At 41.2% G+C, this 16,596-nt stretch overlaps 1 protein-coding gene across 2 annotated transcripts in view; it reads right to left on the minus strand.

Annotated features, from left to right (window-relative positions):
* Window positions 1–5,438: 5,438 nt before the first annotated feature.
* Window positions 5,439–16,596, minus strand: part of klhl24a (kelch-like family member 24a) — a 126,237-nt gene continuing 115,079 nt past the window's right edge. For both annotated transcript variants that reach the window (XM_060906057.1, XM_060906058.1), the window contains exon 8: window positions 5,439–9,182. In XM_060906057.1, the coding sequence (XP_060762040.1) occupies window positions 8,982–9,182 (201 nt within the window). In that variant the 3' untranslated portion in view covers window positions 5,439–8,981. The remainder of the gene's footprint in view (window positions 9,183–16,596) is intronic.

The following is a 16,596-nucleotide window of genomic DNA, read 5'->3' on the forward strand; positions in this document are numbered from 1 at the left end:
TGCCTGTGAAAACTGTATTAGTTGTTAAAAAGGATAAACCAACATGAAGACCAGAAAGCTGTCTATCGGAGAAAAGCAAGCCATTTTGAAGCTGAGAAAAGAGGGAAAAGGGCAAATTGATTTTTGCCATTGAGTTAAGATATTTGGGATCAAAAGATGAATATGAGATGACAGATCAGAATTTAAGCTTTCGTTTCTTGATATTTACATCTAGGTGCGTTAAATAGCTTAAAACATGACACCTTTTATTTGAATCCAGCCATTTTCCATTAGATCAGAAATATTGGAACATGTGACTGATAGGTGTTTCTTGCTGCCCGGGTGTTCCCTGCTAGACTGACTATTTAAACAATTAATAGCTCTGAATGTCTACTCTGGGTTTGTGCCTGTGAAAACTGTATTAGTTGTTAAAAAGGATAAACCAACATGAAGACCAGAAAGCTGTCTATCGGAGAAAAGCAAGCCATTTTGAAGCTGAGAAAAGAGGGAAAAGGGCAAATTGATTTTTGCCATTGAGTTAAGATATTTGGGATCAAAAGATGAATATGAGATGACAGATCAGAATTTAAGCTTTCATTTCTTGATATTTACATCTAGATGCGTTAAATAGCTTAAAACATGACACCTTTTATTTGAATCCAGCCATTTTTCCATTAGATCAGAAATATTGGAACATGTGACTGATAGGTGTTTCTTGCTGCCCGGGTGTTCCCTGCTAGACTGACTATTTAAACAATTAATAGCTCTGAATGTCTACTCTGGGCTTGTGCCTGTGAAAACTATTAGTTGTTAAAAAGGATAAACCAGCATGAAAACCAGAAAGCTGTCTATTGGAGAAAAGCAAGCCATTTTGAAGTCAAGAAAAGAGGGAAAATTGATCAGAGCCATCGCACAAGCACTGGGCATAGCCACTGAAACAATTTGGAATGTCCTGAAAACGAAAAGAAACCACTGGTGTACTAACAACTAGACAGTGAACAGATCAGTCAAGGAAAATGACAGTAGCTGATGACAAAAACAACAATCAGTGACCTCAACACAATCTTCCATAACACAATCCACCATTTGAAGAAGACTTCAAAAGCAGAAATACAGAGGCTGTACCACAAGATGCAGCTCACACATCAGCAGCAAGTATCGGAAGGCCAGATTGGAATTCGCAAAGTGTGGAGAAGAAAGGATCTGCTTATGATCCAAAACATGCAACCTCATCAGTCCAACACAGTGGAGGTCGTGTCATGGCTTGTTCTTGCGTGACTGTTTCTGGAACAGACTCACTAATCTTTATCGATGATGTAACTCATGATGGTAACAGCAGAACTAATTCAGGAGTCAGTAGAGACATTCTGTTTACCAGTTTACAGAGGAATGCATCCAATCTAATAGGGAGGAACTTCATCGTACAGAAAGACAATGACCAAAAACACATTGCCAACACAATAAAGTACTTCATCGGGGGAAAAGTGAAGGTTTTAGACTGGCCAGTTCAACCACCAGACCTTAACACCCAACCGAGGATGCATTTCACCTCCTGAATGAAAGGAGAAAAATCTCCAAAACAAACAACTGAAAGAAGCTGAAGTACAAGTCTGGAAAAGCATCCCAAAAAAAAAAAGAATGTTTAGTTTAGTGATGTCGGTGGGTCGCCAGCTTGATGCAGTTATTGCAAGCAAGGGATATACAACCAAAGTGTTATTTACTTTAAGACTGTCTGTTCAAAAACTTTTGCTCACCTAAAAATTTTGCGATCTGCCACAAAAGGGGTCGTGTTCCAAGTTGTTTAACACATGTACATTAGAGGTAAATATCAGCAAATGAAAGCTGAAATTCTGCTCCTTTGTCTCATGTACATCTTCTGATCTCAAACCCAAATGTATTCGGTGAATAGCAGAAAAGAAAATAATTGTCCCTGGCATTCCAACACTTTCAGAGCGGACAGTAAATGATTTTGCAGCATTACCACAGGCAGCACTTTCAAATGACCATAGACACACAATTCTAGATGGCATTCGTAGAAAAACGTTTGAGTTTATAAATGTATTTAATGCACATTTCTCTTTCTCCCACACCCACGTAGTGCATGTATATAAAATAAAAGGATTATTCATAATTCACATTCCACACTTGAGGCTAATTATTATTATTATTATTATATCCACATTCACTGGATATGAGCAATCATGCTCATCATCATCAATCAATCATGATTGGCTACTCTACTACTAGGCTATCAGCTCATATACCGTGAGTAGAGAAAAACAAAATGGCAGAGCGTGTTGCTGAACCAGCCAAGAACGAAATAAAAACTCTACTCGGAAACATCTCATCTCATTATCTCTAGCTGCTTTATCCTGTTCTACAGGGTCGCAGGCAAGCTGGAGCCTATCCCAGCTGACTACGGGCGAAAGGCGGGGTACACCCTGGACAAGTCGCCAGGTCATCACAGGGCTGACACAGACAACCATTCACACTCACATTCACACCTACGGTCAATTTAGAGTCACCAGTTAGCCTAACCTGCATGTCTTTGGACTGTGGGGGAAACCGGAGCACCCGGAGGAAACCCACGCGGACACGGGGAGAACATGCAAACTCTGCACAGAAAGGCCCTCGCCGACCACGGGGCTCGAACCCGGACCTTCTTGCTGTGAGGCGACAGCGTTAACCACTACACCACCGTGCCGCCCCTACTCGGAAACAACCCCCCCCCCCAAAAAAAAAAAACAAAAAAACTATGGAATAAAAGTATTTGATGGTAAGAATGAATCTTTTTTATTTTTCAAGAATTATCATTACTATTATAGCATTTTTCACAAATTGCTCCTGTCATTTCTCCGGTTTGTTTACATTCTTCATCTTTAAGCATTAAAATCTGTTGAATGTTTTTAGACTGGTTCAAAAGCTCAAATAAAAATTTAATTTGAATATTTTACTATGCATGTATGCAATTTGTCACGTGTCCACTAAACAGAAATTATTTTGTCAGACGTTTTGTATGAAGTTTTTATTTATCGAATTTGCAAAAAATAAAAATGCTCCATTTCTCAAAATAGCGGCACAGTGGTGTAGTGGTTAGCGCTGTCGCCTCACAGCAAGAAGGTCCTGGGTCCGAGCCCAGCAGCCGGCGAGGGCCTTTCTGTGTGGAGTTTGCATGTTCTCCCCGTGGGTTTCCTCCGGGTGCTCCGGTTTCCCCCACAGTCCAAAGACATGCAGGTTAGGTTAACTGGTGACTCTAAATTGACCGTAGGTGTGAATGTGAGTGTGAATGGTTGTCTATGTGTCAGCCCTGTGATGACCTGGCGACTTGTCCAGGGTGTACCCCGCCTTTCGCCCGTAGTCAGCTGGGATAGGCTCCAGCTTGCCTGCGACCCTGTAGAACAGGATAAAGCGGCTACAGATAATGGATGGCTGTTTCTCAAAATCCAGTGAATGTGAATATAATAAAAGTTATTCCACTCAATCTTACTGTACATGGCTTATAGCCAACTCAGCTCTACACGCCTCGTATGCTATCAGCTCATGTACGACTTGATTTCGTGGAATAATTGTTAACTATACAGTGGTATGCAAAAGTTTGGGCACCCGTGGTCAAAATTGCTGCTACTGTGAACAGTTAAGCAAGTTGAAGATGAAATGATCTCCAAAAGGCATAAAGTTAAAGATGACTCATTCCCTTTATATTTTAAGCAAAAACATTTTTTTATTTTCATCTGTTACATTTTCAATGTGACAAAAAAGGAAAAGGGCCTGAAGCAAAAAAGTTTGGGCACCCTGCATGGTTAGTACCTAGTAACACCCCCTTTGGCAAACGCTTTTTGTAGCCAGCTTATAATCTTTCAGTTCTTACCTGGGGGATTTTCACACATTCGTCCTTGCAAAAGGCTTCCAGTTCTGAGATTCCTGGGCCGTCTTGCATGCACCGCTCTTTTGAGATCTATCCATAGATTTTCAATGATGTTCAGATCAGGGGACTGTGAGGGCCAGGGCAAAACCTTCAGCTTGCGCCTCTTGAGGTAGTCTATTGTGGATTTTGAGGTGTGTTTAGGATCATTATCCTTTTGTAGAAGCCATCCTCTTTTCAACCTCAGTTTTTTTTTTTTACAGATGAGGTTATGTTTGCTTCCAAAATTTGCTGGAATTTCATTGAATCCATTCTTCCCTCTACCCGTGAAATGTTCCCCGTGCCATTGGCTGAAACACAACCCCAAAGCATGATCGATCCACGCCCATGCTTAACAGTTGGAGAGGTGTTCTTTTCATGAAATTCTGTGCCCTTTATTTCTCCAAACATACAGTACCTTTGCTTGTTGCTGCCAAAGAGTTCCATTTTAACCTCATTGGTCTACAGGACTTGTTTCCAAAATGCATCAGGCTTGTTTAGATGCTCTTTTGCAAACTTCTGACGCTGAATTTTGTGGTGAAGACGCAGGAGAGGTTTTCTTCTGATGACTCTTCCATGAAGGCCATATGTTTGTGCAGGTGTCGCTGAACAGTAGAACAATGTACCACAACTCCAGAGTCTGCTAAATCTTCCTGAAGGTCTTTTGCAGTCAAACGGGGGTTCCGATTTGCCTTTCTAGCAATCCTATGAGCAGCTCTCTCTGAAATTTTTCCTGGTCTTCCAGACCTTATCTTGACCGCCACTGTTCCTGTTAACTGCCATTTCTTAATTACATTTTGAACTGAGGAAATGGCAACCTGAAAAACGTTTTGCTATCTTCTTCTAGCCTTCTCCTGCTTTGTGGGCCTCAACCATTTTCATTTTCAGAGTGGTAGGAAGCTGCTTCGAAGAACCCATGGCTGCTGATTTTTGGGACTAGGTTAGAGGAGCCGGGGTATTTATAAAGCTTTGAAATTTGCATGACCCGGCCTTTCCTAACGATGAGTGTGAACAAGCCATAACCCTAACAAACTAATTAAGGTCTGAGACCTTGGTCAAAGTGCTCAAGTGGCCTAGGGTTCCCATACTTTTCCAAGTTACTCCTTTCCTTTTTTCACTCTAAAATTGTCTCATCTCATCATCTCTAGCCGCTTTATCCTTCTACAGGGTCGCAGGCAAGCTGGAGCCTATCCCAGCTGACTACGGGCGAAAGGCGGGGTACACCCTGGACAAGTCGCCAGGTCATCACAGGACTGACACATAGACACAGACAACCATTCACACTCACATTCACACCTACGGTCAATTTAGAGTCACCAGTTAACCTAACCTGCATGTCTTTGGACTGTGGGGGAAACCGGAGCACCCGGAGGAAACCCACGCGGACACGGGGAGAACATGCAAACTCTACACAGAAAGGCCCTCGCCGGCCCCGGGGCTCGAACCCGGACCTTCTTGCTTAACTGTTCACAGTAACTTTGACCAGGGGTGCCCAAACTTTTGCATACCACTGTACACACTTCCATGTAATCGGAATCTGTAATCTGCACTGAATCCATTGTCAGAGATGAATTTTTTATTGATTCTTTGTGATACATGGAGGCAAAGCTGCAAACTTAATAGCAAAATAGAACTAGCGATTAAACAAATTCTTGTATTTAGTAACACACAGTTATTACTGTATTAAACATTCTAACCAGACATCTAAATTAATCCACCCAACAACTCAGTTTTGAGTAGAATTTCAGCAACATTCTTTGGATTTTACTTTGCACACCCGTACCCAAACACACACACTTGGAGCTAGAGCAAATCGTCGCTGTCAGTTCAAAACCTGCTATGTGACAATTTAGGTCAATTCTCAAGGATGATTTTTTTTTTTTTTTGCAATTTACGCTAATATAATGCTGCAATTAGCTATTTTGATGGATATTTAACTGACCAAGCTAATAACAGAACAACTTTTACTGGCTTCTCAGCTTGTTATTTCAGAGTTTTATTCAGTTTTTTACATCTCCTGTAAAAAAGGAAAAATGTCACATAGCAGGTTTTGACCTGACAGCGACGAAATACTGGGCAAAACATGACCAAAAAAAAAAAAAAAAAGTACTGGGATGATTCTGGATAAATCAAACTGACGCTTGGCTTTGTTAATGACTCCGTTCACTTTTGCCATTTTACAGGCTGGGTTTTCAGACGTAATTACTGTATGTGACTCTAAGCACTGAATTTCATTACAGTTCTCGAAGAAGATGCAGAAACGCAGCTCTGAATGTCAAATAACAAGAACCAAATTCTCTAAAACTGCAGGGATTGTGAGGAAAGATAAAACTGCCCGAGGTATTATCATCATGTCACAATGCAGCAACGACAAATTTGATATGAAAGGGGAAAAAAAAAAACAGAATTCACACTGTTTGCTTATTATGAATTCTGTTATACACTACCGTTCAAAAGTTTGGGGTCACTTTGAAATGTCCTTATTTTTGAAAGAAAAGCACTGTTCTTTTCAATGAAGATCACTTTAAACTCATCAGAAATACACTCTATACATTGCTAATGTGGTGAATGACTATTCTAGCTGCAAATGTCTGGTTTTTGGTGCAATATCTCCATAGGTGTATAGAGGCCCATTTCCAGCAACTCTCACTCCAGTGTTCTAATGGTACAATGTGTTTGCTCATTGCCTCAGAAGGCTAATGGATGATTAGAAAACCCTTGTACAATCATGTTAGCACAGCTGAAAACAGTTGAGCTCTTTAGGCCAAGTTTACATTAGACCGTATCTGTCTCGTTTTCTTTGCGGATGCACTGTCCGTTTATATTAAAACGCCTGGAAACGCCTGGAAACGGGAATCCGTCAGGGTCCACGTATTCAATCTAGATCGTGTCTGGTCCGGTGCTGTGTAAACATTGAGAATACGCGGATACGCTGTGCTGAGCTCTAGCTGGCGTCGTCATTGGACAACGTCACTGTGACATCCACCTTCCTGATTCGCTGGCGTTGGTCATGTGACGCGACTGCTGAAAAACGGCGCGGACTTCCGCCTTGTATCACCTTTCATTAAAGAGTATAAAAGTATGAAAATACTGCAAATACTGATGCAAATACTGCCCATTGTGTAGTTATGATTGTCTTTAGGCTTGCCATCCTTCCACTTGCAAGTGGTAAGTGATCTGCGCTGGGATCACACACACAGCGGCTCAGTCCCGAATCACAGCTCGTGCGCTCCACTCGCGCGCTCTGTGAGCTGCGCAGGGCCGGAGTGCGCACCCTCCAGAGGGCACTTGCTGTTCAGGGCGGAGTGATTTGGAGCGCAGGATGCCTGCGGAGCCGAGCGTATCCATGTATTGGCGTTGCTGTGTGCACGCGAATCGTGTATTGGCGTTGCTGTGTGCACACTAATCGTTTTAAAAACGTTAATCTGATGATCCGCTGATACGGTCTAATGTAAACACCACCTTAGAGAAGCTATAAAACTGACCTTCCTTTGAGCAGATTGAGTTTCTGGAGCATCACATTTGTGGGGTCGATTAAATGCTCAAAATGGCCAGAAAAATGTCTTGACTATATTTTCTATTCATTTTACAACTTATGGTGGGAAATAAAAGTGTGACTTTTCATGGAAAACACAAAATTGTCTGGGTGACCCCAAACTTTTGAACGGTCGTGTATAGTTGAAAGTAAAATAAAAAGATGCCAATTCTCAAAAAAAAAAAAAAAAGTTATTGAAAATTAGGTCTGGCACATGCAAGGAAAGCGGCTTACAGGACAAACAGAAATATAAAATATGTGCTAATATTATAATACATAATACAAATACACACATAGGAAACAATGTACTGTATTTACATTAAGATATCATAGCACTAACAGTGACATATTAACATGACATTAAGTGATTATTGGGGTTGCTTTAAACACACACACACACACGTTATAGTCACCGATACATGCTTAAATAAAAAGAACAAAGATGAAAAGGTTCACAGCACAAACACCACCCGATTCAGAACGCTCTCTCTGCGTTGGACACGTGATCATCGTTAATACAGATCCAACAAAGCACTGTGTCCTGTGTGGCGACGTTTTATCAGTTAGAATAAGAAACCTATATAGGTTTCAAAATCAACATTATGACAGGGAAAACGTATAAGAGGGGAAAACACGTCAAGTGTCAACAAAAGGGGTGTTTAAAGTCACACACTGACACCGGTCAAGCAAATTCATCTATAGGCTATACGGCACGTTGCTTTTATATAGAGCAAAATACAAATGTCATTAAAAAAAATACAAATAATAAAAAAAAAAAGTTCAAATGACAGTAAATAAAAATATAAATGAATAACGTAAAATGCACAAATTATGCTGAATTCTTTTTTTTTTTTAATGAAAGAGATTGTGATCGTGAGTAATAACGTAACGCTAAATAACGAGCAAGTCAGAAGAACGGACTTAAAAGATTTCAAACAAGAGCGGCAAATTGCCAAGCAGCTGAAATATGACTGTTGCTTTTTTACTGTTCTGTGTGATGCTCAAAATACTATGAAAGTTTTGCACAAGCATTTTGCGTGGCCTGCGATGATCTGGCAACTTGTCCAGGGTGTACCCCGCCTCCCGCCCATACTCAGCTGGGATAGGCTCCAGCTTGCCCGCGACCCTGCACAGGATAAGCGGCTACAGATGATGGATGGATTTCGCGTGGCACTACGTGTTGCGTCACAAGAATGTACACAGTGTCTCAGCATGTAATGAGATCTAAAGAGGTGATTTACATTCTTAGAGGAGTGAGAGAGCAAGCGCGAGAGAGAGAGAGGGAAGAAGAAATAAACAGAGTGAAAATTAAATAGAAAAAAGATGAATGCAAAACGTCTTGGGTTAAAATAAGTGAAAGATAAAGGAAGACAAAAGAGGACGTGGGCTACTTGCATATAATAGAACAGTGTTTAAAAAAAAAAGGTTAAAGATCGTTTGATCATCATGAAGGAAAGATGAACAAAACGCATCAGTAGAGTCTAGATTGTTATTCTGAGTGTTTGAACAGATCCCGCTGTGTGTGTGTGTGTGTGTGTGTGTGTGTGTGTATATTGAGTGCCACTCTCAGGTCCGGTGCAGCTTCTCATCGAAACGGTGTATAGTGATGCAGCCGTGACAGGAAATGGGGCGGGGCATTGCAGCGACTCCCGTCAGCATGCCAGAGGCAGGGTCATAGCACGTGATACTGTCAGAAGCCACGCCGTTCTCGCCCCGTCCACCCAGGATGAAGATCTTCCCGTAACACACTGACATGCCACAGCACTCCTAAACACACACACACACACACACACACACACACACACACACACACACACAATCATGACACAAATAACCTCATGACGTACCTTCTACACATGGACAAAGCTTCCTACACAAATTTCTAGCAAAATAAGTCTTGATCATTTTAAGTGTATGGATTTGACACCGAACCCGAGCAAGTACAACCCCGATTCCAAAAAAGTTGGGACAAAGTACAAATTGTAAATAAAAACGGAATGCAATGATGTGGAAGTTTCAAAATTCCATATTTTATTCAGAATAGAACATAGATGACATATCAAATGTTTAAACTCAGAAAATGTATCATTTAAAGAGAAAAATTAGGTGATTTTAAATGTCATGACATCACATCTCAAAAAAGTTGGGACAAGGCCCTGTTTCCCACTGTGAGACATTCCCTTTTCAACAGTCTGTAAACGTCTGGGGACTGAGGAGACAAGTTGCTCAAGTTTAGGGATAGGAATGTTAACCCATTCTTGTCTAATGTAGGATTCTAGTTGCTCAACTGTCTTAGGTCTTTTTTGTCGTATCTTCTGTTTTATGATGCGCCAAATGTTTGCTATGGGTGAAAGATCTGGACTGCAGGCTGGCCAGTTCAGTACCCGGACCCTTCTTCTACGCAGCCATGATGCTGTAATTGATGCAGTATGTGGTTTGGCATTGTCATGTTGGAAAATGCAAGGTCTTCCCTGAAAGAGACGTCGTCTGGATGGGAGCATATGTTGCTCTAGAACCTGGATATACCTTTCAGCATTGATGGTGTCTTTCCAGATGTGTAAGCTGCCCATGCCACATGCACTAATGCAACCCCATACCATCAGAGATGCAGGCTTCTGAACTGAGCGCTGATAACAACTTGGGTCGTCCTTCTCCTCTTTAGTCCGAATGACACGGCGTCCCTGATTTCCATAAAGAACTTCAAATTTTGATTCGTCTGACCACAGAACAGTTTTCCACTTTGCCACAGTCCATTTTAAATGAGCCTTGGCCCAGAGAAGACGTCTGCGCTTCTGGATCGTGTTTAGATACGGCTTCTTCTTTGAACTATAGAGTTTTAGCTGGCGACGGCAGATGGCACAGTGAATTGTGTTCACAGATAATGTTCTCTGGAAATATTCCTGAGCCCATTTTGTGATTTCCAATACAGAAGCATGCCTGTATGTGATGCAGTGCCGTCTAAGGGCCCGAAGATCACGGGCACCCAGTATAGTTTTCCGGCCTTGACCCTTACGCGCAGAGATTCTTCCAGATTCTCTGAATCTTTTGATGATATTATGCACTGTAGATGATGATATGTTCAAACTCTTTGCAATTTTACACTGTCGAACTCCTTTCTGATATTGCTCCACTATTTGTCGGCGCAGAATTAGGGGGATTGGTGATCCTCTTCCCATCTTTACTTCTGAGAGCCGCTGCCACTCCAAGATGCTCTTCTTATACCCAGTCATGTTAATGACCTATTGCCAATTGACCTAATGAGTTGTAATTTGGTCCTCCAGCTGTTCCTTTTTTGTACCTTTAACTTTTCCAGCCTCTTATTGCCCCTGTCCCAACTTTTTTGAGATGTGTTGCTGTCATGAAATTTCAAATGAGCTAATATTTGGCATGAAATTTCAAAATGTCTCACTTTCGACATTTGATGTGTTGTCTATGTTCTATTGTGAATACAATATCAGTTTTTGAGATTTGTAAATTACTGCATTCCGTTTTTATTTACAATTTGTACTTTGTCCCAACTTTTTTGGAATCAGGGTTGTACCTCAAACGTACCCTTTTCGGATCCCTAACGAAGCTGACTGGCAGCAAATGTGTGCTTCATACTCTGAGCTGGAGTCTTGATAACTTTGTTTTCTCTTGACCTGTCTTTAAATGCAAGGTGATGCTGCATCATATTACCAGTATATTTAGAAAACAGCTTTTGACTGTACTGCTCTGAATTTTGCTCAGTTTAGCCATTGTTTCCAAATCGCCGTGCAAATAAAAAGCCACAATTAGCTAGTTAGGTTACAGCTTTGGCAGAGAGAAGGCTCCAGTGCCTCACTCTCTCACTGCACTTTGTTCCTGTCCTATAACCAATCCCAACATTTTTAAATGCAAAACATTGACGCAAGCCCTGATTCGGGGTCCAGGTACTATACAACGGACTATAACGATGCAGAAATTGACTTGATTCTTTTCATTTGGTTTCATGATTAGCACTGTGGGTGGCACGGTGGTGTAGTGGTTAGCGCTGTCGCCTCACAGCAAGAAGGTTCTGGGTTTGCGGCCGGCGAGGGCCTTTCTGTGTGGAGTTTGCATGTTCTCCGTGTCCGCGTGGGTTTCCTCCGGGTGCTCCGGTTTCCCCCACAGTCCAAAGACATGCAGGTTAGGTTAACTGGTGACTCTAAATTGGCCGTAGGTGTGAATGTGAGTGTGAATGGTTGTCTGTGTCTATGTGTCAGCCCTGTGATGACCTGGCGACTTGTCCAGGGTGTACCCCGCCTTTCGCCCGTAGTCAGCTGGGATAGGCTCCAGCTTGCCTGCGACCCTGTAGAACAGGATAAAGCGACTAGAGATGATGAGATGGATGGATTCGCACTGTGGATTGACAGAGTATAATCTTTAACCTACATACACCTGGTGTCAATACAACAAAGCACTGCTGAGATGCACAGGCTTATTCCTTTTTCAATACTTCAAAATAACAGCCAATGCAATATGACAGAACCTGTAGCAATCGTAACCTTCATCATGATAGAGTACCAGTCGAAATCTTCTAAATCATTGTTTTTAAAAAAAATTTTTTTTTTATTAATTAACCCTTTGATGCAAAACGTATGCACACCCCTTCTAATGCACAACATGGGTCAAAAATGACCCGCATTCATTTTCCAGGTTATTTCATGCTGACTGAGTTTTTCTTTGCTCTATCTTTTGAAATCAATTTATTTTATGATTGAATACTCCAAGTATTCTTTAAATATCTTGTTTTTAGTTACCACAAATCATTAATTTAATTTTTTTCTTTCCGACTTTATGAACAAAAATAATTTTTATATTACTACACATGGGTCATCCAAGTGTGATTTAAAATCTCATCTCATTAACTCTAGCCGCTTTATCCTTCTACAGGGTCGCAGGCAAGCTGGAGCCTATCCCAGCTGACTACGGGCGAAAGGCGGGGTACACCCTGGACAAGTCGCCAGGTCATCACAGGGCTGACACATAGACACAGACAACCATTCACACTCACATTCACACCTACGCTCAATTTAGAGTCACCAGTTAACCTAACCTGCATGTCTTTGGACTGTGGGGGAAACCGGAGCACCTGGAGGAAACCCACGCGGACACGGGGAGAACACGCAAACTCCACACAGAAAGGCCCTCGCCGGCCACGGGGCTCGAACCCGGACCTTCTTGCTGTGAGGTGACAGCGCTAACCACTACACCACCGTGCCGCCCTGTGATTTAAAATTAAATGTCTTAATACTATAATAATAATTTGTTTCAAGTAATTACTTTAGCAGTGAATGGGGCCAGTTATTTATTTATTAACTATGTAGTTAGCGAAGCCAACTACAATAAAATTAGCTAACTAAAGTAGAATATGTCGACAGCTCGGTAGCTAATAGTAATTACTTGTAACTTTCTGACAAGTAATCTACTCACTCTCAAGGTAACCTAAACATCATCAATTTTTTTCTAAGGTAATGTTAGAACAATTGAAAAACATTACTTGCATGTATGAGATGGGTAAAGGGGGCTGTGCTGAGCTGTGAAATGTCTGACACAAGCACAATTCACAGTTCCCACCAAACGCTGTAGTAAATGCACGCAGGTCGTTTCTGACCCATGTGTGTAAACTTGATCTAGAATTACAAAAGCTGTGCTTGTTCATAACTTAAGAAAGGAAAAATAAAAATGATGATTTGTGCTAAACAAAAACAAGATATTTACTGCATATTTGGAAAAGTAAATGACAAAATGAATTTATTTCAAAAGTATATCATCGAAACACTCAGCCACACATGAAATAACCTGGAAAATGAATGCAGGTCGGTTTTGACCCATTAGAAGGGTAGTGATACAAAAAGGGTTTTTATTCAAAAAGTAAGAAAGGAAAAAAATAAAATAAGGGTGTATGATGACCAAAAACAAGTTAATTGAGGAATACCTTGAATACTGAATGATGGAATTAATTTATTGCAAAGATATAGAAGATAAAAACTCAGCCGGGTCACTTTTGACCCATGTTTTGCATCAAAGGGTTAAAAGACACTTCATGTTTTACAGTAATGATGGATGTCGTTTCTCTTTACTTAGCTGAGCGGTTCTTGACTTAATATGGATTACTACAGTTGTTTACTGCATGTGTATTATTTACTGTTTGATCTCAAATGCATTAAGACGGCAAGAAATTGCACTAATTAACTTTTGACGAGCTCCGGTTTCCCCCACAGTCCAAAGACATGCAGGTTAGGTTAACTGGTGACTCTAAATTGACCGTAGGTGTGAATGTGAGTGTGAATGGTTGTCTGTGTCTATGTGTCAGCCCTGTGATGACCTGACGACTTGTCCAGGGTGTACCCCGCCTTTCGCTCGTAGTCAGCTGGGATAGGCTCCAGCTTGCCTGCGACCCTGTAGAACAGGATAAAGCGGCTACAGATAATGAGATGAGATGGGAACTTTTGATGAGGCACCTATTAACTGAAAAGCATTCCAGGTGACTACCTCATGAAGCTGGTTAAGATAATGCCGATAGCGTTCGAAGCGTCAAAGGAAACGGCGGCTACTTTGAAGAATCTAAAATATGAAACGTGTTTTGTTTTGTTTTTTAAAAACGCATTTTGTTTACCACATAATTCCATGTTATTTTATAGTTTTGATGTCTTCAGTATTGTCCTGCAACGCAGAAAATAGTCAGAATACAGAAAAACCTATGAACGAGTAGGGGTGCACAAACTTTTGATTGGTACTCTAATTGCCACGGTCATAGCAAACTGGAATGATGTTTCGGTGAAGAGCAATTGCAGAGTTATAGATTGGGAGCGTGCCGAATCGGTGACCTCGATCACATGAAAATTAAAATGTGCTAATGGCGGTGTTCTGATAAACTGTCCTACACGTCAATGCGTCCGACAAAGCCCCACTGCGCTAGCCTGGGAAATCCCATGCTGCTTTGCACAATCGTTCCGATCTGAAAAGACAGCATGGAAACTATGGTCTAAAGGCTCGCCTGAGTTAGGGAGCCAATCAGAGAGTGGGGAGGGGTGGAAAGACGGTGACGCGTACTACTCGACAAACGGAAGCTTGTAGTTTATTTGGGACTGTTTACGGATCACATTTAACATGGCGGCGGGTCCAGCTTCTCTCATATTTGTCTTGCACAAACGGCAGTAATCGTTCGGTGCCATGGTTTTCCTATTTTTGTTTTGCCTTCTCTTTCTCTTTCCTTCTCTTCTTCGCCTCTTTGTCGCTCGAACTACGTCACCGGGTACAACTGCCATGATTGGCCATGGGCTACGTATACGCCAAATGATAGACATTCGCAACGTCCAATAAACGGCCGTTGACAATCGTAAACCACACCTCCCCTACGAGAAATTCAATAGGCGGATTCCAGACCATATTTCACTTGTGATATGGTCTGGTGTTAACCAGACTACCACTGCGCATGCGCAGAGCACAAAACGTCATTTCTTGGCATTTGAACAGATTTTTGTCCGACATCAGCTGTGCTATAAACGGTGCAGAATAAATGGTGCAGATTAACGGCGTGCATTCAATCTTTACTACTTAATCTAACATAATGCTGAGTTCTAACCATTGCGTGAGTCTTGCGAAAGTAAAAGAATATTCTGACGAGGTCGTTTGAACCGTCAGAACGTCCTACACTCCTATTTTAATGTAGAAGCATACGTCAGAACACCCTACATTCATATATTGTAAAAACATATTCCGATGGTCATTTGAATAGTCAGAACGTCCTACTTGCTGTAGAAGCATATTCTGACGGGGTCATACGAGTTGTCAGAACATCCTGCGGCGTCATTTGAATTGTAAGAACGTCCTACACTCATATTTTAATGTAGAAGCATATTCTGAAGGGGTCTTTTGAATTGTCAGAACATCCTACAGTCATTTATTACTGTAGAAGCATATTCTGATGGGGTCATACGAGTTGTGAGAACGTCCTGTGGCGTCATTTGAATTGCAAGAACGTCCTACACTCATTTTAATAGAGCAAATGGTATTTGTGAACAGTGACCAAAAAAAAAAACCTATTAATTCTACATATTCTGACAGGGTCAATTGAAGAGTCAGGACGTCCTACATTCATATATGAATGTAAAAGCATATTCTGACGGAGTCGTTTGAACTGTCAGGACGTCGTACATTCATTTATTAATGTAAAAGCATATTCTGACGGAGTCGTTTGAACTGTCAGGACGTCCTACATTAATATATGAACGTAAAAGCATATTCTGACGGAGTCGTTTGAACTGTCAGGACGTCATACATTCATTTATTAATGTAAAAGCATATTCTGACGGAGTCGTTTGAACTGTCAGGACGTCCTACATTAATATATGAACGTAAAAGCATATTCTGACGGAGTCGTTTGAACTGTCAGGACGTCCTACATTAATATATGAACGTAAAAGCGTATTCTGACGGAGTCGTTTGAACTGTCAGGACGTCCTACATTAATATATGAACGTAAAAGCATATTCTGACGGAGTCGTTTGAACTGTCAGGACGTCCTACATTAATATATGAACGTAAAAGCATATTCTGACGGAGTCGTTTGAACTGTCAGGACGTCCTACATTAATATATGAACGTAAAAGCGTATTCTGACGGAGTCGTTTGAACTGTCAGGACGTCCTACATTAATATATGAACGTAAAAGCATATTCTGACGGAGTCGTTTGAACTGTCAGGACGTCCTACATTAATATATGAACGTAAAAGCATATTCTGACGGAGTCGTTTGAACTGTCAGGACGTCCTACATTAATATATGAACGTAAAAGCATATTCTGACGGAGTCGTTTGAACTGTCAGGACGTCCTACATTAATATATGAACGTAAAAGCATATTCTGACGGAGTCGTTTGAACTGTCAGGACGTCCTACATTAATATATGAACGTAAAAGCATATTCTGACGGAGTCGTTTGAACTGTCAGGACGTCATACATTCATTTATTAATGTAAAAGCATATTCTGACAGAGTTGTTTGAACTGTCAGGACGTCCTACATTAATATATGAACGTAAAAGCATATTCTGACGGAGTCGTTTGAACTGTCAGGACGTCCTACATTAATATATGAACGTAAAAGCATATTCTGACGGAGTCGTTTGAACTGTCAGGACGTCCTACATTAATATATGAACGTAAAAGCATATTCT

This window comes from Neoarius graeffei, chromosome 23 (assembly GCF_027579695.1).
Source record: "Neoarius graeffei isolate fNeoGra1 chromosome 23, fNeoGra1.pri, whole genome shotgun sequence".
Lineage (NCBI taxonomy): Eukaryota > Metazoa > Chordata > Actinopteri > Siluriformes > Ariidae > Neoarius > Neoarius graeffei.